Here is a 21,300-nt window from a genome sequence, read left to right as displayed (position 1 = left end):
CCAAATAACCTACAATATTTTCCTTTGAGAGTTGTAAAAAGTCATTTACCTCCACTCGTAAATCAATGAATCCAATTTCGAAATCTGGGCTGTTGGAAAACCTTATCAGTGACCTGATGCAAAGCGAGGAGTGAAAAAAACTCACTCAAATGCCTTGCGCTCGATCAAAAATTCTCTTAATAAATCACTTTTGGCTGATTGAATATTTTGTCATGCATTTATGCCAACATTCGAGTATTTAACCACATGCAGAAGCTAAAAAGATTTCAAGTATCCCCCCCTCCCCCCTTTGGCTCTATGTTCACCCTCTACAGCTCAAGATAGCCTATATTAGTTATGATGAGCATAAGCGCCCTTAAATGAACAGTTCGCTTAAAAATTAAAACATGCTTGTGGTTTATTTAAACTTTAAACAACCATTTAGATTTGTTGTCATTGACGTCAAGTCTGTCACGGCATGTCTGATATGTGTGAATATGAACAAGCACGAGCGAGATTGAGAAATCATTGCATGGAAGCAACTCAAATATTATGCTAAACTTCAACTCATTCTTTTGTTCCATGAAAATCACATAGGTTTGAAACAATATTATACCTTTATTGGTATAACTCTGTAAGATTTAAATTTTATATAAGCTAATCTGAAAACTGTAAGCTGCAATAAATGACTTTTAAATTTTTTGTATGTTTAAATTAAGCAGTAATTTTTATCTTTTTTTTAATATATATAAATCTTGATATCTTAAAAAAAGAGAAAAAATCTTCTAGATCTCAAAATGGGATCTAGAACAGTGGTTCTCAACCAGGGGTCCTCAGCAAACATTCAAAGTGGAAGCAGAATGAAATAAATGTATTTTATATAATAAATTAATATATTATTGTTATTAATATTATAAACAATAATATATATATATATTAATATATATATAAAAACAATCTAACTTATTTAAAATGGTTAAAAAAATCAAATGAAATGATATTTCCTTTTTTCTTGTCAATACATGTCTTTTTTATTGAAGAACATAAAGTTCTTCAAACTTCTGGAATTATATATATAGCCTATATATAGCTACTAATGCTTAAAACTCAGATGCCCTCTTAGGATAATGTGAGACATATCCTTGATATTGTATTGTATGCTTATAGAGCGTCATATCAGCATACAAGAACCAAAAACCTCAGATAATTGGGATTTCTATCATAGCACTGCCATCTACAGGCCCTTGTGAATACATGCAGCTGTGTAGCACCTGCGTTTTCCTCATTTGATCTCATCTGTTGTAACTAATTCACATTCTAATTACAATTCATGAGAGGAATATGACAATCTGGGCTTGACCCATAGAAGTTGGCTCAGTGTATTGATACTGATCAGAAATGACAGCAGCAGTGTTCCAGAACCGCAAAGACAGAGATGAATCTAATAGAGCGCAACCATATATAGATATACAAAAATATGGAAGTCCTACAGCATGAAACAGTGCTTATTTAATTAAAACAGTCCTCTCTGAGATTCAGATTTATTTATAAACCACTCAAAGACACAGATAGAAAATATTCACATTACAGTATACACATTACAAAAGAACGTCCTTCAAAGCTGAGCAAAACATTGTTGTTTAAAACCTAAATGATTCAAATAGGGAGGCAATTTTTAAAGGCTATATAGGTTTTAAAACATATAAATGAAATAAATATGGCACTTAAGATGGCACTAATGTAGTGCATCAGAAAACATCCCTTTTTAATTGGGATCTTTAAAGGGATAGTTCATCCAAAAATGAAAATTCTGTCATCATTTTCTCAGTCTCATGTCGTTTTAAACTCATATGACTGACTTTCTTCTGTGGAACGTAAGGAATTTTAATTAAATGTTTTTAAGAATGCTCTGATTGCTCGTTTTCATGCAGAGAATGGGAACAAAGCTTTTAAACATTTAAAATAGTAGACACAAAAGATTCATAAAAGTAGTTCATACGACTGATTGTATTAAAAAAAAGAGTGGCCAAGATATTCTTTAGAAATTCTCTTTTTGTGTTTCACAGAAGATAGATATTAATACGGGTTTGGAATGACATGAGTGCGTGAAAAAAAATCCTTTATGAGTGAACAATTCCTTTAAAATGTACAGAACAATCTCCTCATAATGGGCATTATACAAACTCTCTGATTAACACATACACACATGCACGCACAGATCCTCACACAGACAAACATATACACACTCACGCTACATGATGTCACATCCTGTTTCGGCTGTATGACATTTTCCAAGATCTCTCGACAGCCTCCCGTTTAGTTTTTGTGCTGTTTAAACATCAGTTTTCCAGTCAACACCATCTCTGGTCTGGCTCTTTGTCATGCTCAGCTTGTAAAAGTTCATGCTGTGGCCTGAATGATGCCAGACGTCTGTTTTGAGCATTTTTTTAGCATGGTGGACTCACATATCCAAGTCTCCATCATATGCCAGAGCCAGTGCTTTCTGCGGACTGCTGCTGGGACTGTCCTCTGGGTTCTTACTGAAACGCAAAACATGTTTAAATATGTATAATAATAATAATAATACTTTTATTTTATATAGCGCCTTTAAAAGTTGCTTCCTCAAAGCGCTATACAGGCAAACATAACAACAGAGACAACTAAACACTTTAAATACAAAAGTAAACAAATAAAATGAATAATCAAGTAAAGGCAATCCTAAAATAAAAAGTAAATAAACTCACTAAACTACCTAAGAAACAATTTGCATCATGATTGATTGCAGTTTAAACTATCACCACCAGAGTGCAGAACAAACATGTTTCATTTACCATTGAGGGAGTCATACATGCTCATTCAGCTCATTCAGGCAGTCATTATCTGAAACTAAACTGGTGGGAGGGTGATTAGGACCCCGACTATTTTATTATGTGAGAAGACAGAGACCATAGAGTGATATGAAGCACATTAAACTAGCACAGCCATGTAAAAATCAGCCTCACCACAGTAGGAAGGACATCATGATGAGGAGGAGGATCACAACAAACCCAGCTGCCATCAGCCCATATACCCACAACTTGACGCGCCCATCTGTCAGTCAAAATAAACATTAACATGTACAAAGCATGGCTCAACCAAAGCATTCTGTTTGAGAAAACTGTCTCTCGACCACCAGCTGTCAATCAAACAATTCATCCAATAGAATGCTGCAGGGATGACGTATTTTTCTAGGCCTGTAAACCAGTTAGTATTTTAGCACTTCCGGTTAAATTGTTGGTTAAATGCCTGAAATAGGGTTTGTGGTTAACACAAGTTTAATATATTTTTTATTCGATGACATAAAATACATAAGTAATTTTGTTTGTTTTTTAAAAACATTTACTTGTCTTGAAAAAAGTGCTAACAAGTGTCTAAATGGAACTACAGAGGTTGTTGAGACATTAAACGCCAACACAACGAACAGGTAAACTCATCTACTCACTAGTCCGCTTCCAAATTTTTAGGGAAAATGTTTATCGCCTACATTTAGCTTTTTACTTCTGCCAATTGTATTTAAGCCTCAGAAATTCATAAAGGTGTGTTAATTTGTAAAGAGATAATCATTAAGAACAAAATGCTTGAGAACCAAAACATTTTTTGTTGGTCACAGAGCTTATTTTCTATAATCATACAAAAGCCAATGGAAAAATTCGGTTTGGTTACCAGGGTGATGCTAACTTCTGCTTACAAGAATACATCATCACTGAATCAAGCATTTGGTTGTTGTGAGTACCTGGTCCAAGTGGCTGTAGTACCCAGTCCTTGATGAGGTTCTTGTTCTGAGTGTGCTCTGGTCTAAGACGTCCTGCGGTGGTTTTCACATCTGCCTTCTTATGGTCCAACCCTGGGGTTCTGGTACAGTAGTCAAGGAAACCATGAGAGGTCATGACCTCCGTGAAGCCCTTCTCACAACCACAAACTCCATTCTGACAGAAAGACAGAGAGATTCTCGTAAAACATCAGAGTGAGTGGGCTGGATATTGAAATGTGCTCTGTTCTTATGGAGACGTCCATAACCATAACCTTATGATTAAAATATAATGACAATAATAAGATAATAATTTTTGTATTTAATTTTTTTTTTATTTAAGTTAATTGCTGACAACATTTTTAGCTTTAATTCACCAAAAACATTTGTAATAGTTTTGCTTTTGGTTAACAATAACAATGAGGAGTCAAGAGAGCAAAATGATCATCATTTTAAAAAAAATAAAAAATACTGTTACTATTTTGGTGCTTTTAGTTTTGGGATAAAATAGGACCTGGACATGTTCAGCAGCCGGGAAAATGAATCAGATCATGTGTGTTCACAGTGTTCTGTGTCACCTGTGTGCAGAAGGAGAAGGGTTTGTTGCAGGGAGGGTGACACTGTCGTACCGCAGACGGCTGCTTCTGAGAGATGCAGCCTCCTAATGTAGAGGAACACTGATTACATTAAGCCAAAATGAAAATTAATGGTTGTGTTTTTTACAAGTCCTTTCCAATACTAAAAGGGGTATGAAATAAGACATGAATTTGCTTTCTTATAATACTATTCTGAGGATGAATGCATTGATAGTGCACACCTGTGACGTTGACTCCGTCAGAGCGCTGGCACCACACCAGCCTACGGTTATGCCTCCACTCACCGGTCATCCATTCATAACTAAGACACGTTCCTCCTGGAAGAACAGACACTTGAGTGCTTTTCTGGTTTAGTGGCTGAACAACACTTCCTGTTTATCACTTCTCAGTCTTAGAGCTATTTTCTCAAACATTTAGAGAGGAAATAACATCTATGAAAAACAACAGCTTGGAACTGACCAAAGGAAGTTTGTTCAAACCAAAAAAGAGTCCAAGTATTGTGTTCTTTTGAATGTTGCGGACTGATTCTTCTTTACCAATATCAAAATGGTGATAGTAAGTAAGCAGCGCATGTTCATGACAAAAAAGCATTAAACTGCTTATGTTTTTTTTTCTCCACTATGGCTACCCACAAACCTTGGCATGACCGTGTCTCATACATCTGGCTGGGACAGGAGTCCTGGTTCTCCGGGACTTGTGTGACTACAGCTCTAGAACGAGCCTGTCGACCCCACGTCTCAAAACTCCGGCCATCCAAACACAGCAGCTGACATGAACTCCATGGTGACCACTTTGTTAGGTGACATTCTCCTGACGTACGAGACAGAAATGAGTGGTTGCAAAGAGCTTCTAGATTACATATTAAAATATTCAAATAGAAAACCGTTATTTGAAATTGTAGAAAAAAATTTGACAATATGACTGTTTTTATTGTATTTTTAATTAAAGCCTTGGTGGGCATAAGAGACTTCTTTCAACAACAACAACAACAACAACAACAAAAATCTTTATTCCAAACTTTTGAGTGTGGTATTTGTGCTAGTATTTGTGTTAGAGATGCAAACCTGGACAAGGGATTGTGCAGGGCTGCAATAACTCCATCTCACTGACTTTGCTCTGTGAATTTCCTACACACATCTTATCATCCACCGGAACGGGCTGAGGAGGACCTGAGAGAGAACCCCAGTGCACCACACAGGATATTTCCCTCCGACTTACTCCTTCGCCACAGTCGGCTCCCTGCAAAGAGAGAGAAAGATTACAGACAGAGCATATCTGAGCTGACAGCATCTGTCATGTTCATGATGTTACATTGGACAGTTTAGATGTATTATGTCTTTTCTGTGTGCAGCTGAAATAGTTCAGGTCATTTATTTTTTCTAGAGTTCTGTCATGTAGAAAGTGTGGGTAGAAAGAAACCACTCTAGATTGAGCCGTAATATAATTGGCTCATAACACCATGATGTGGCCTCCGCACGGGCTTGTGTCCAACACGCGAAATGATTCACAGCCAGAGAGTGTTTCTGATCTGTTGGTGTTCTGATTGGCTAAAAAAGCGTGTGTTTTTTTTTGCTGCTTACAGAACCTGTGTCTGTCAAAGAGACACATCTGATTGCTCAGGACACCTATTTTAGTGATTTTGTAGAGACACTGGCACCTTTAATTGGTAGCCTTTATTCTACTAGAACAGGGATGGGCAACTCCGGTCCTCGAGGGCCACTGTCCTGCAGAGTTTAGCTCCAACCCTAATTAAACACACCTGAACAAGCTAATCAATATTTTCATTATTAAAAAATAATCTTTGTCAGGGTTGGAGCTAAACGAGGCCCTCGAGGACCGGAGTTGCCCATTCCTGTACTAGAGAGAAACCTGGGACAAGGGATTTACATTTTTTTAATAATTTTTTAATTTATACCTAGAAATTAATTAGATTTTTTTATTTGTAATTATGTATTTTACAGCACCCAAAAATAATTTTACTTTATTTTTTCAATTTTTTACATTTTTTACTGGCCAAAAAAATTTGTTTATTTGTACTTTTTTACACATAAAATTATATACTTTTTTAGACCTGAAATGACTTTTGACGTACACTACCGATCAAGAGTTTGGGTTTGGTAAATATTTTTTATATATATATTTTTAAACTAAAGCCTCACCAAGGCTGTATTTATTTGATCAAAATTACAGTAAAAACAATAAAATTGTTAAAAACATGAATTTTGAGCATAATTACTCCATTCTTCAGTAGCATCATCCTTCAGAAATCATTCTAATATGCTGATTTAATGCTAAAGAAACAAATGAGCCAGAACTCTGTCAGAGCAGTTTATAGCGGCGTAGCGAGGATAATTTTATCTCATATGAGCTCGGGGAAACCCTGTTGATGTGCTCACTCTGACAGTTTAATGGAAAGCAGTAGCCTTTAGCTACATGAACATCTTTGGTCTGTTCATTTGTGCTTGCAAAGGACAATTGTTTGTTTGAGTTTAACTCAATCAGGTGCACTGCATCAGTACTACCTCAACCCTGCATGGTCTCCAGTTCCCCAGTCTCCAGCTGTAGCAGGGTCTTATGGGACAGGGACGAGTCTGGGAGAGTTGAGATGGACAGGGACGACCCCCCTCAATGGCAGGCTGCAGAACGACCCTGGAACGTGTCATGTGACCTGGAAAATTTACACAAATACACACACAGCAAGGCACAAACACATGGGATCAGGACCTGAAGTCCAGTGTGAGCACTGTTTTCATGCTGAATTTAATAAGCGCTCTGGGAAGAGTTTACTCATGGGACTGGCAGAGCCTGGGATGAAGATAAATGAGACTGATAATAGATTTTAATTAAGCCCCTAACAACAGCCGAGTTCAAGGAAGCATGACTGAACTCTGAAGGGTGTAAACATACAGGTGTGTCATATCTTTCCAAAGATTATAGATATAATATAAAATAATGAATTGCTATTAATAATAATAATAATAATAATTATTGTTGTTATTATTATTTTTATTTTATTGGCCAGTGTTGAGAAGGAAAGCACTACTTGTTTTCTTCAATAAAAAAAACTATATTATTATAAAAAACGAAATATAAATCCAATAAATAAAGTAAAAAAATAAAAAGTGAAATATTTATAATTATTATTATAATATTAACATTATTATTATTATATAAATTGGATATCGTACTTTGGCTTCCACAGGTGTGTGAACATTCTGACCAGGTGGACCACTCTGTAATCAGGCAATTAACAGGGCAGCCCACCTCACAGGGGGCAGAGAGCTTTCCACGTGAAGGACCCAACTAGAAAAGAAAGGAAAATAATAAAAACATTGGATTCCTATTGAGCATTTATTGTGAAAGAATTCCAGTGAGAAAAGAACAGTCACCTCTTTGCACATGCTCAGTTCCACCAGCTTCCCATCGCTGCGGACACAGTTCAGGAGTCGAGTCTTAATCCCGCGGCCACACACTGCGTTTTCACTGAGCTGACAGCTACTCCAGTCTTAGACACACACACAAGCACACACACACAGACTTCACTCCCTGCACTACACAGAAATTTGTTTTTGACAATCTGTAAATTGTGAAATGAACCAGTGGCGAGGCTACATTAGGGCCAGGATGGCAGTGCTCCTCTCAGACTGATGGCTTACCCAATTAAATGAGACACCAAGTTTTTCTGTGGGAAAGAAGAAAAATCCTGCATACATGACAATAATCATTCAAATATACGAACATAGGAACTAATTGCATGTGTAAACGTAAAGAATAAAGCAAGATTTAATAAGATCCCTGTGGATGAGCGCTGATCTTTCAGTTGTGTGCTTCTATTCTATAGAGAATGGTAAATGCTAGTTCTGTCAATATGAGTGATCAATCCACAGCACCGATCGGTCTTTTATCATCGTCCCTATCCACTATACCTGACATCCAAGCTCTGTTTTAAATCACATACTGTCTGAATAGTTTCTATTCGTTGACCTTCCTAACGTTGTCAAATGACGTTAGAAAACAATGCATCATCGTCATCATCGTGACGCAATCAGATCTCCGATGTCCTATAGCTTTAGCAAAGCAGTATGGAATGCCAATGTATGAGAATTATCTCAAGATCTACGTGTCGTGTTATGTTGTGTAAGGGTTCGTTTGAATTGAGAACACCTGCTCTAAATAAATATGTTTTCTATTATGCTTTACTTGGTTAAGCTACAAACCAAAACGTGGCCCAAAAGCCACATGTGTAAACTGTTTACATGTACTTGGTATTGGTCTCTACCTGAAACAATTATGCTTGCTGTATTCTGTTAGTTGAGACCTTTTCAATGATATATGAGACTAATAATGCATGATGCTCAACAAATCACATTTTTATTTTCAATTTAGGCATATTTTATTCGGCTATTGTTTTAGGTGTCAAAATTTGCATCTATATTTTTATCTCCTGTATTGCAAAATGATGTACTTCAGTTTGAGAGTAGGCACTGAGGTCCACCCTGTTTCACCAAGGTCCACTCACTTTAAAATGTCTGGCCTCGCCACTGGTGTGAACGTTTGTTACAGTACCTGAGTAAACGTAGGAGTATTTGAGACAGGTCATATTGATACAGGGTTGAGTCTGGTTTAGATCAGGGCAGGTGTGATCTCCTACTGGCCACCTCAAAACAGTTCTACTCCTCCACCTCAAATCACCGGCATTACAATCCTTGAGGAATGCAGACATCAATCACACCAGTATAAAATCGTGCATATCCTAATAGGGACTTTTGTTTAGTAATCGACGCTTTAATTGTGTTTACAGTAATGCATTTACAATGGAAGTCTATACTTTTATTTCAGCTCACCCCAAAGACTTCCGGAACTCCAAAATGTAAGTAGTTTAATCTTAATTATAATTATTGTAGTTACTTATTTTAATCTTTTAAGATAGTTGTGGTCATTGGTGTTGGAGTAAAAAAAGGTTGTAACTGTTGTAAGTGGATAGAGTATCAAGATAAAAATGACAGGTTTTAGGATATATTCAATATAACAGGTTAGTAAGCAATTCTACCCCATTTGTGTCATGTCAACAAGCATAATTTTAAAGTCATGTGGCTATACCTTCAAAACAATGTGCATTTTATTGTTTATTCATGTGTGATAACTTGCATCCTAGACATCCATTAAAATGCATTACTGTAAATGCTTGTTTTTTGCTAATGTAGGGACATGCCACAATCTTTTTCAGTCGTAATCAACAAGTGCTAAACATGCACATTCCTATCAATTCACCATTTGACATTTTTAGAAATGAATTGGTATTTACTTATTAATTAACCTATTTTTATTGTGGGAACTTTCAACCGTCCATCATCCAACAGGAATATATTTACTAAAGTAATAAATGTTCATTTTAGTCATCCCATCATGACAAGCTTCCCTCCATCCTGACATTTTATTATCCATTCATCAGCCCCTTCATCTATTCATCCATCAGTCAAACTGACCACGGTACATTTGGTCCACTGGCTCCACTCTGATGTCACACAGTGGGAGGGGCACGACAGTAGACAGATCTCAGCTGTGATTGGCTGTTCCTCCTGGGCACACAGTGAGTCATCCACAACCTCATCCTGGTTTTCTCCTCCGCTTTTCAAGCAGCTTTCAGTCAGGGACAAACAAAAGTTATTTTTATAATTTAAATGAAACTATAAGGAGCCTAAAATTCAGACGTGGTCTAGGCTTGTTGTGGCACCTCTCAGTCAGGGTGAGAGCACAAATAGAACCAGAAAACGTTGTTCAGTTATAATATTACCGATAGTATCCCATCATCCCCTCCTGACCTCACTATAGTCTGAAGGGCAGAGTTACGACCTCACTTATCTTTAAGAAGAAGAGTTATGACCCCATGAATCTGTTTGGCACTGTTGTGACCTCTCCTCGGTTTTGAACGCTGACTTATGAGACAATTTTGCTGTGTGACACACACAGGATCTGTTTTATCATTGTACCACAGAGGTAAAGCACAATATATTGTGGCAGAATGGGGACATTTAAAAAAGACATTCTCAGTACGAGACACAACTTCTTTTTAATGAAACTTTTAAAACGATAATTTAATCATTTAAGGACTAAGCATGATAAGCTCACTGGATTTTGCAGGTCCGGAAACCCTCTCCGCAGGAAGGCTGTGTTGATCCAGTGTTCGTGAGATTGTTTGGTGGCGTTATGATGCACATGGACCAGGACTCCACTTCCCACACATACCGACTGCAGTCAGAGTAACAGGGAAGTACCTCAGACACCTGATCACAGACAAGATAGCTATGATTTTAGTTATGGCAATATGCACACTAGTGTGTGTTGTGCATCTCTGTGTATACTAAGTATGTACAGATAAAAGATAACATGCTAATATTTATACAGGCAGGCACACACACACTTTTAAGGACAAAATAACACACACACACACACACACACACACACACACACACACACACACACACACACACACACACACACACACACACACACACACACACACACACACACACACACACACACACACACACACACACACACACACACACACACACACACACACCTCTAGGGTACTCACCTGAGCCTTTGTAGATATTCATATAAGCAGAACATGACCAGCAGCAAAACCACAAGAAAGAAAGAGGAATGAATGGGGAAAAGGAAGAGAACATGACCAGCAGCAAAACCACAAGAAAGGAAGAGGATATAAAAGGGGAAAGGAAATATGAATAGGGAATTGGAATGTGAAGGGGAATAAGTAGAGCAAAGTAAAGGAAAATAAGTAAAGGAAATAAAAATAAAGGAAAACAAAGGCAATACAAATAAAGGGAAGGGGAAGGAAAAGGAATTGGAAAATGAAAAGAAACAAATGCATAAAGAAAAGGATATGAAAGAAAGGAAGAGGAAATTAATGGAGAGGGGAAAGGAAAATAAAGATGAAAGAAAAGAGCAAGGAAAATAAAGGAAAATACCAAAATAGGAAGGTAAAGCAAAGCAAAGGACATGAAAAAGGAAAGAAAGGAAATAAAAAGAAAGGAAATTAAAAAAATGGGGAAAAGGGAAATAAAATTAATAAAATGAATGGGTAAGGAAACAGAAAAGGAAAGTAAATGAAAAGAAAAGGGAAAGAAAATGGAACAAATGAAGAAAGAGTAAAGGAAAGGGAAATTGAAAAAAGTAGAAAGTGAACGTAAAGGAAAGAAAGAAAAAATAAAGGAAATAAAAAAATGGGGAAAGGGAAAGGAAAGTAAATGAAAGGAATGTGAAAAGGAAAATATAAGGAAAAAGTATTATTGCAGAAAGAAAAGGAAATGAAAGTAAGTGGAAGCGGAAAGTAATAGGGAAAGGAAGGAGGAATAGGAAAACAGGAAATAGAAAAAGGGAAAGAAAAGGAAAGGAAAGAATTTCTATTAGTTTCTTCTGGAAGACGTTTGCCCCCACAGTAGATTCGTTATTTAGTGGTTCATTTATATGAGGGAAACTGAGCTGAAGGAAATGCTTGCTGACTCCAGTTCAGATCCATGAAACTTTAATGTTGCTTTACCTGCCCTTATGGAAAATAAAGAGAGTGAAATAAAAGTAAAAAGAGCAAAAAGATGGGGGGATAAGAGGTTCAGTCCCCGGAGGTCTTGATCCTCTCCAGTCTTGTCTTATGTTGTTGAGAAACAGCTGAAAGTGGGCAGGCAAGGGAAGACCCCCAACGCCTGGCCAGATGAATAATACATTACACACTAGGTTTACACACACTGCCTTGTCCTCTGTGACTCTCGCTCACAGATGAAGAAACACTATTCGTGAATATATGAACACATACAATTTAAGCATACACGTGTGTGCATGTGTACAGCATGTGATTTTTTTTAGGCTATTTTAAATAGACTATACAGCTCTACTGTCAATCTCAATTGTAAATCTAATGCTAAATGTCTCTGGATATTTAAAGTTATCAGAACAACTCTTGTCTTCTGTGGACTACAAGAACAATAAAATAAAATGATCCACCCTCAATAAAAAAAATCTAAGTGTAAAATTGTTCTCACCTGATTTTTGTAATTGAGTTTTGGGCAGGGTCGACCTCCATTGAAAGGCTTCTCTCGTAGCCACTGAGAGCGAACTTTTACACCCCCACCACAGGAGGCGCTGCAGGCGGACCAATTCGACCACTCACTCAGCTTACAGTCCGTAAAACAGGGCACATGACACACTTCTTCTTCATACCCTGTAACAGCATGATGGCACTTACTACTTAGAGATACATTTAACATATAGTATAACTAATAATAGTATAAAACACATATATATATATATATATATTGAAGAGCACATCACCAGGGCTGCTACAGAGATCTGGATCCACCAGTTTTCCCAGGTGATCGAGACAGGCAAGAGCTTTGTAGCGCTTTCCGTGGCCACACTCGCTGTTCTTCCTCTGAGCTCGCCAGTCCTGGACTGTCTTTTGGCCTTGGTGGGAAACTCTTTGGATGAAAGGATGGCCAGCAATATTATTTGCTGGTGAAAGCAAACAAGTAGACCAGGGACCCTGAGGCTTGGTGTGGAATTCAGAACAAGGACAAGCTTCTTTCTCCATGAGAGGAAACAACTCCTCCTGTTGGCATCGCCAGCGCTTCTTACTGCGACCTGAGAGTTTGGACAGAAGGGGAGTTTGGATGGTTTGTGTGCTTTCAGAAAACATTGTGATAATCAGAATGCAGTCAGGCTACCTATCAGAGATCGGGTACGAGTCCGCCAACTTCCACAGCCTTGACATTGGGTGAATCTGCTCCAGGAGGTGAAGCTACATTCATCTCTACATGGCACACGACACTCCCTCACCGGGACGGGCATCACTCTTGCCCACCTCACGCAGTCTGTCATATCTGCTGGAGAATCATCTGCACCAACACACGACACCTCTGCAAACATGACAAAGAGGAAAAAGACATTTTTTTATTTTGTACAAAAGTGGTATAAAATATGTTGGACACTATGTCAAACCAACATTATTTTAGTATCATTCAGACACTATTTAAGTTTTTATTAAAGTCCCCCTGTTGTGGAAATCAAATTTTTAATGTTGTTTATATGTCTATGTGGTGTTTTTAATATGCTTTAAGGCAAGCCAGGTGCAAATTCATCAGTTAAACGCAATTGTTGAGTATTTTCTCCTTAAAACTGCAGTGAAAAAAGACAGTCTCAAAAACTCTGTTTGAAATCACCGTTGTCCTCTAACATGTAACCAATCCCGTCAACGGGCTTTATATCATTAACTATGACCGCTCTGAAGCAGGGGAGTCTCAAGTGAAGCCAGGTTATTTCAGTATATTTTCTGTTGATATGCAAAATCAGGTACATTTAGCAATATAGTTGGTGAATTATGTATATGACATTTATTACAATGTTATGATGAACTATATGCTTTTCTCCACTGACATTCTAAATTGTTCAAAGCGTTTATACGAATGCTGATTTTTAGAAGGCAGCTGTCTGACTCTAAGATGGCTAACGGGAACATAGTTCTAATCATATTCTAATAATAAAAAATTCTATTACGTAGAGAGCAATACATAAAACGGATTACCATTCTGATGCATCGACTTGTTACTTGTATACATTCACTCTTCCACTTCTTCTTCTGAATCAGTTTCTGGTTCAAACATAATATGGCTGAATTAAACCGGTATTTCCACTTGCCATTGTGTATCGTTTACTACAGTAAAGTTGACAGTGAATCTCTGAGCTAGAGTGAGTGAGTGGAGGCGAGGACTAATATGCATATGTGATAAAATGAAAATGTTATCATCATTTGCTCACTCTCTTTCTTTCTTCCATGAAACATAAGAGAAGATATTTTGAAAAATGTCTGTTTTTTGTTCTTTCAATGAAAGTCAATGGGGCCCAGTGTTGTTTTGTACAGACAGTGTACAGTCAAAAATATTCTTCAAACTCTTATTTTTGTGCTCCATAGAAGAAAGGAGAGACTTTGAATGACTTTGTTTACAAATTCTTTTTGGGGCCCGCTGTAACAAATTAAGGACATTCTAAACCCATTCTTATGTAAATTGTTCCACTGAATCGAAATTAACAAATAAATAAAGAACAATTTTACAAATTACTTCCATAGATAATCGTTTTGTTTGTGTTTCCTGAAGCCCAGTGTGTGCATATTGAGGAAATTATACATTTGAAAGGAACCCGGCTGAGTCTTGATAGGCCAGCACTTGCCATTAAATTTACATGAAGCACCAGCAGGGCATTTTAAAATCGCTCGGAGACACATATGTCAGATGTCACACCACACTGTGTGTCCTCTCTGACATTTTGACAACTTTCTATAAGATGGGGATGTGAGGAAATTTGCCAGCAAGAAACCTTCAGGCAGCCCAGAAGTCCCCCTGAACAGCTAAGATAAGTTATCGTCCTACAGTAACCCCGGTTTTGTAGAACTTCCTTAATAAAACTTTAAATTATACAGAGATCCTAATCTGTCACTTACCTCTTGTCTCGAGGCCAACACCACATGCCTCTGCGGGCCCACCCACAGCCTGCCTCACCGAATCAGGTACCAGAACGCACTGATGCCAGCGGTGGGTCTGCCATCTGCCAGGAAACATCCGTGCACAGAAAACATGTTGCAGTGTCTGGCTAAGACCCAATTACATTTTGTAAACATTTTGTATTTTGTTGGCACATTTAGTAGGGATACACATTACCACCTTTTAATTCAGTAACACCACATGGTTGCACATGGTTTTATTATATTTGGGTAGTTGTCTTAAAAAATGCTTTCAACTAGTTTTAAAAGGTCGATGGAAAATGTCTCTGTCACTAATGTAACCCTTCGTTCCCTGCAGGAGGGAACTGGAGACTTAACGTCGACGTGACGACATGAATCGTGTCACGCGCCCTGTCCCGCAGCGCGGGGATAAACAGGAAGCGGGCGCACAAACTCATTGTTTTTCGCTGAGGAGCCGAGATCTTGATGGCCGTACAGCGAAGGTCAGCAACCGTGGTGACGGGACGTTACGTCTCCCGTTCCCTCTTTCAGGGAACGAGGGTTACATTAGTAACCGAGATGTTCCCTATCAGTCGCTCACATTCGACGTAACGTCGACGTAATTGGGATCCCTATGCCCAGCGCCACGGTTGCTGCCACATCCAGCACCCTACACTAGACTCTCAGACCCCCAACTGGCTGGGGCGGAAGGGCTGCGTAGAGGGAGTTCAAACTGCTGTTCCGTTATAACCCAGCCAGTGGAACTCTTTGGATAACACTGGGTAAGTGTGCCTTTCCAGGGGAGAGGGATGCTGCGGAAGTCACATCCTGCCCGAAGGGAGGTAACATGTGGAGAATACACATATGGACTCGCTGGATACGGGCAGTGCAACATATGGAATGTCACTGGGGTTGCTACAGCCTGAGAAGGGGGAGGCTACATCAGACAGTGAAGGCACAGCGGACTCTGCCAAAGGAAAGACACGGGCTCATCGCAGGGAGCTGGTCTAGGAAGAATACGCATATGGGATCGCCGCTGGGCTCACCACATATGGAACCCAGCCTAGCACAAGCATACGTGCACTAGGCCTGGCGTTAGACGCTCCGCAAAGTCTGACTACCGAAAGGGTGCGGAGGAACTCTACAGGGTTTGCCTGAGTGGGAAACTCGAATGGAGCAAAAAAGCGCACGTATCCGCTCCATGTGGAGGGGAGTGGTGCAGCAAGCCGACACTAAAGCGGGAACTTCGGTGTTACCGGCTGGTTGAAGCGAGCACACAGGAAGAAAACGGCTCAACACGTAGGCTATCAAACCTAGGGAACGTGTTAGGTGTCGCCCCGTCCGCAGCTCTACAGATATCTGTCAGCGAGGCGCTGTGTGCCAGCGCCCAAGAAGAAGCGACACCCCTAGTGGAGTGGGCACTCAACCCGGACCGGCAAGGCACGCCTTGGGCTTTGTAAGTTAAGGCGATGGCTATCCAGTGGGCCATCCTCTGCTTGGAGACAGCATTTCCCTTCTGCTGGCCTCCATAATAGACGAAGAGCTGATGAGGTCCTGAGGCTTTGCGTTCTGTCCACGTACAGGGGCAGAGCGCGAATGGGACAGAGGAAAGCCAGGGCTGGGTCTGCCTCCTCTGAAGGCAGCGCTTGCAGGTTCACCACCTGGTCCCGGAAGGGAGAGGTGGGAACCTTGGGCACGTATCCGGGTCGGGGTCTCAGGATCACGTGAGAGTTAGCTGGGCCGAATTCTAGGCACGATTGGTCGGCCGAAAATGCATGCAGGTCCAATACCCTCTTGATGGAGGCCACTGCAACCATGAGTACTGTTTTACAGGACAGAATTTTTAACTCCGCTGACTGCAAAGGCTCAAAGGGTGGTCTCTGAAGTGCAAAAAGGACCAGAGACAAATCCCAAGAGGGTATAGAGAGCGGACGAGATGACATGAATCGAGACATGAAAGTACACGTCCTTCAGGTCGATCGCTGCAAACCAATCTTGGGGACGGATGCATTTGAAAATGCGTTTCTGTGTAAGCATCTTGAATGGCAGCCTGTGAAGGGACCGGTTCAGGACACGCAGGTCCAAGATTGGGCGTAACCCACCGCCTTTCTTGGGTACAATAAAGTATGGGCTGTAGAAGACGGAATGCTTCTGAAGTAGTGATGGCCGGTTCGTGAACGAATCGTTCTTTTCACCGGTTCTTTTTAGTGAACCGGTCGAACCAGTACACTAAATCGGACTGAATCGTTCGAAACAGTTCGCGTCTTGCGTCAGTGCTGATCCACAAGTTACTCACTTTCAGACATGCCTGACAGTCCCTCGGACTCGAAACAAACCAATATCCCGGAGTATATTTTACTCCAGTAACTCCAACAGTTCACTGAACTGAGACGTGCTGAGGAGAGAAGCAGCAGCTTCTGATACTGAGCACGAGCAGCTGATACTGCGCATGCGCGTACTACTGAACCGAACGCACAGGTACAGCACCTGCAGCACGTTTTTAGAAATCGAATCACCAGTACACTCACTGACTGAACCGAAAACGGTTTCTTTCGGACGCGTCCGACATACTGAGAACCGATGAGCTGGAGATACTGAGCATGCGTGTAATTATTTTCCCCGGACTAAATACATGCTAGGCTACTTTATTATTTTGTTGCAAACCAAAAAGGGTTACAAAATAGAAATATTGGAAATGTTTATGACTTAATTACTGTATTATCACTGTATGAGTTTTTGAAACAACTGGTGGAGCGAAAGTATTAAATTGTGCAGTGCCTGCTCCAGAGCCGGAGGCAGAGCCAATGCCTGCCCCAGAGCCGGAGGCAGAGCCAATGCCTGTTCCAGAGCCGGAGGCAGAGCCAATGCCTGTTCCAGAGCCGGAGGCAGTTCCAGTGCCAGAGCCAGTGTTTGTTCCTGTGTTGGTGTCTGTTCTTGTGGATGTTACAGTTCTTATGTCTGTTCCTGAGCCGGTGTCTGTTCCTGAGCCGGTGTCTGGTCCCGAGCCGGTGTCTGGTCCTGAGAGGGTATCACCGCCCTGGCCGCCCGAGGGGTCTTCACCGCCCTGGCCGCCCGAGGGGTCTTCACCGCCCTGGCCGCCCGAGGGGTCTTCACCGCCCTGGCCGCCCGATGGACTCTGCGTTTCGCCTTGGCCGCCCGATGGATTCTGTGTTTTGCCCTGGTCTGTTCCTCCCGCCCCGCCCTGGTCGATCCCTCCCGCCCCGCCCTGGTCGAACCCTCCCGTCCCGCCCTGGTCGATCCCTCCCGTCCCGCCCTGGTGTTTCCTTCCGGTCCCGCCCTGGTCTTATGGAGAGTCTGGTAGACGCTCCGTAGGGAGGGGGTAGTGTCACATGTCTGTCCTGTCTTTGTGTGCACATGAGTGTTTTGTTATGTTGGGTCATGTGCTCTTGTCATTGTCTGGTCCCTCCCCCTTGTTATCTGATCATTGGTTTATTTGTCCCACCTGTTATCCTCGTTACCCTCCTTATTTGCCTTCCTATTTAATCTACCTGTGTTTGCTGTCCTGTGCTCGTACGTTGTTTATGGTTTCGGTGTTAGTCGGGTGGAGTTCTGTACCGGTCCTGTTTGGCCTTGTCTGTGTTGGATTTAGTTCGGAAATCATTGGATTCTTTTGTTGGTTTGTTTATTTCACGTTTTCTTTATTAAAATCTCATCATTCACTCTGCGCATGAATCCTCTCTTCCATTCTCTACAACCGACTGTGACAGATTTATGAAATTCCTGTACTGTAATTATAGTTAATGACATTAAAGTACAGCGAGGGGGGTTCAAAAGCATATGGAGCCGCCAGCTCTCTCTCGCGCGCGTTTTGCTACAGCGATTCTCAAGAAGTGTTGCAGTTTCGAATCACCAGTACACTGAACCGAAAACTGTTTCTTTCGGACACGTCCGACATCTGAGAACCGATGATCCCCGCGGGATTAAAGAATTTACTTCATTACGTCACTCTAAATGACGTCATTACGTGATGACGTAAACGAACCGGTGAACGAGTTTTTTGAACCGGTTCATTGAAACGAACTGTCCGAAAGAACCGGTTCGTGGAAAAGAACCGAACTTCCCATCACTACTCTGAAGTCTGGGGGGCACCGGGCGAACTGAATAGCATAGGCGAGTCTGATAGTACGGATGAGCCAGCGAGACTGGCTGGGAAGCGTAAGCCAAGCTCCCAGACACTGAGCAAGCGGGACCAACGGCACCACAGATGTACCCGCGGTGGGGCAGCGCGGCGGAATGCAGGGACCCGATTGTACTATATGTACTAGATTGTACTATATGTTTGCATCATGGGGATACATTACATGTTAAAATATATTCAAATAGAAAACAGTTTTTTTATTAATATTTCACAGTATTACAGATTGTACTATATGTTTGATCAAATAAATGTTGCCTTGGTGAGCATAAGAGACTTCTGTCAAAAACACCACACCAACATTAGTCAATGACTTTTGAAACATGATCACTAAACCTGTCAGCATTTGAGTAATTTAATTAATTTAATTTTGTTTCAATACATTTCACATTAACTGGCTGCTAGCTTACTTGTTGGCTTAGTATGTCCAAGGCTTATCCAAATCCCATTTAAATGATGAAACCATTTCTCTCTTTACCTGTAAGTTGGGCACAGAGGAGGTGGATCACATTCTCTCTCCTCAAAAAGAGTGTCCGGGCACTCTTGACCTCCGTTAGCAGGTCTCTGGATAATAATCCTATGACGAGACTGGTTTGGGGCAGTAGCATTCACTAAAGAAGCAAAGATGATCACAGTATAGAAAAAAATACATAAAGGTCAAACATTTAGCTTGTAAAGTTGTGCCTAGTTAGGACATGTTGTTAGGGTTAGTGGAATACAGTACGTATGTGCTTACCTGATAAACAGGAAGAGGGACAGGCACTCCATTCACTAAAAGGTGTGATGATGCAGTCAGTTTTGCACGGTAACGGGCAAGACCGTATAGTGTCAGGGCGAGAGGATTCAGGACACCTGAAGTAGAGTCAAGACACGAGATAGAGGTTAGCGTCAAATAAGTGTACACAGATTTTAGGATGAAATATTTCGTTTTTTATTACCGTTTTGGCAGTACGTGTCCGTTCCCAGCTCTTCTGCACGTGATTTGGCGCATCTTTACCCCCGTACCACAGGTGGCATCATTCTCCATCTGGGCTGTGCTGTTACTGTCACTCTTGTCTGTGATGGTGTTTGGCACACAGGGATGCCAAGGTGAAGTATCCCAGTAGTGCACCGTGCATGGGTGCGTGCTGCAGGGTCTCCACTGCTCCAGCTCAGGAACCGGAGGACATGGCTTTCCATCTACAACCAAACAAAATAACTCAAGATTCCTTTTTATATCCCAAACATATTTATTTATAACTGCAACTGCAATATGGCATTATGGCATACAGTATATGGCATATAACTCATATCTATCTCTCTCTCTCTCTCTCTATATATATATATATATATATATATATATATATACATACACACATACACACACACACTGGGGTATACGATTGGGATTGGTAAGTTTTTTTATGTTTTTTGTCAAAAAAAGTATCTTATACTTAACAAGGCAGCATTTATTTAATTAAACCTACAGCAAAAACTGTTATGTTCTAAAATATTAATACAGTTTACTTTTTTATTTTCATCAGCCATTGATCCAATCTTCAGTGTCTGTCACAGTGTTGGGTTTGTGTTCCCCTGATGTCCACTAGATGTCCTCCTTTCCCACGGTGTCCTTCACTTATGAACTACATTTCCCACGATCCTTTGTCTCATCATTGCACTCAGCTGTTTCTTATCACTGATCATTGCACTCAGCCAATTCCCCATTATCATTGTCGATTCCCTGTGTATATAACCCTGTCTGTTTCAGTATGTGTCACGGAGTCCTTGTATTATGTCCCCACACTTCCGTTATTTGTATCAGACTGGTTCTCGTTTGTATTTTATGTTTTGGATTGCCTTATTGGACTTTTGACCCCTGCCTGGATGACTAAGAGTTTGGATTGCCCTTTTACATTAAATTACTGCTTTTGGATTTTCTGCCTCCAGTGTGTGTTCCGTGACAGAAGGACTCCGTCACACAAGATCCAGCGGTATGTTTCTCAATATCTCTTCCCCAGCCACCGAGCGGGAGAGAATGGAGTTTTTTAAGGGGACCCGATTAGTTAAGTTTCGTGGAACCCGTGGAGGTCGCAGTGGAGGAGGTGGTCGAGAGCCTGTTCACGTCCCGTCTGCCCAGTCAGAGAATCTTCACGTTCCGTCTGCCCAGCGAGAGACTGTTCACGTTCCGTCTGCCCAGCGAGAGACTGTTCACGTCACGTCTGCCCAGCGAGAGACTGTTCACGTCACGTCTGCCCAGCGAGAGACTGTTCACGTCACGTCTGCCCAGCGA

At 40.8% G+C, this 21,300-nt stretch overlaps 1 protein-coding gene across 1 annotated transcript in view; it reads right to left on the bottom strand.

The window, feature by feature from the left end:
* Positions 1-1,508: 1,508 nt before the first annotated feature.
* thsd7bb (thrombospondin, type I, domain containing 7Bb) overlaps positions 1,509-21,300 on the bottom strand; it is a 47,223-nt gene continuing 27,431 nt past the window's right edge. The window contains exons 8-27 of the mRNA XM_077202849.1: positions 19,970-20,210; positions 19,768-19,883; positions 19,510-19,642; positions 14,876-14,979; positions 13,104-13,295; positions 12,712-13,020; positions 12,423-12,601; positions 10,492-10,646; positions 9,849-10,002; positions 8,929-9,067; positions 7,752-7,867; positions 7,551-7,665; positions 6,885-7,030; positions 5,427-5,601; positions 4,999-5,172; positions 4,584-4,679; positions 4,345-4,427; positions 3,752-3,944; positions 2,982-3,069; positions 1,509-2,519 (exon numbers count right to left, since the gene is read on the bottom strand). Coding sequence (XP_077058964.1) covers positions 2,441-2,519; positions 2,982-3,069; positions 3,752-3,944; positions 4,345-4,427; positions 4,584-4,679; positions 4,999-5,172; positions 5,427-5,601; positions 6,885-7,030; positions 7,551-7,665; positions 7,752-7,867; positions 8,929-9,067; positions 9,849-10,002; positions 10,492-10,646; positions 12,423-12,601; positions 12,712-13,020; positions 13,104-13,295; positions 14,876-14,979; positions 19,510-19,642; positions 19,768-19,883; positions 19,970-20,210 — 2,987 coding nt within the window. The 3' untranslated portion in view covers positions 1,509-2,440. The remainder of the gene's footprint in view (positions 2,520-2,981; positions 3,070-3,751; positions 3,945-4,344; positions 4,428-4,583; positions 4,680-4,998; positions 5,173-5,426; positions 5,602-6,884; positions 7,031-7,550; positions 7,666-7,751; positions 7,868-8,928; positions 9,068-9,848; positions 10,003-10,491; positions 10,647-12,422; positions 12,602-12,711; positions 13,021-13,103; positions 13,296-14,875; positions 14,980-19,509; positions 19,643-19,767; positions 19,884-19,969; positions 20,211-21,300) is intronic.

Source organism: Siphateles boraxobius, unplaced genomic scaffold, assembly GCF_051911475.1.
Source record: "Siphateles boraxobius isolate OS27281-9 unplaced genomic scaffold, OSU_SipBor_1 5, whole genome shotgun sequence".
Lineage (NCBI taxonomy): Eukaryota > Metazoa > Chordata > Actinopteri > Cypriniformes > Leuciscidae > Siphateles > Siphateles boraxobius.
The sequence above is the reverse complement of the archived record's forward strand: the minus strand, read 5'-3'. Positions and strand labels throughout refer to the sequence as shown.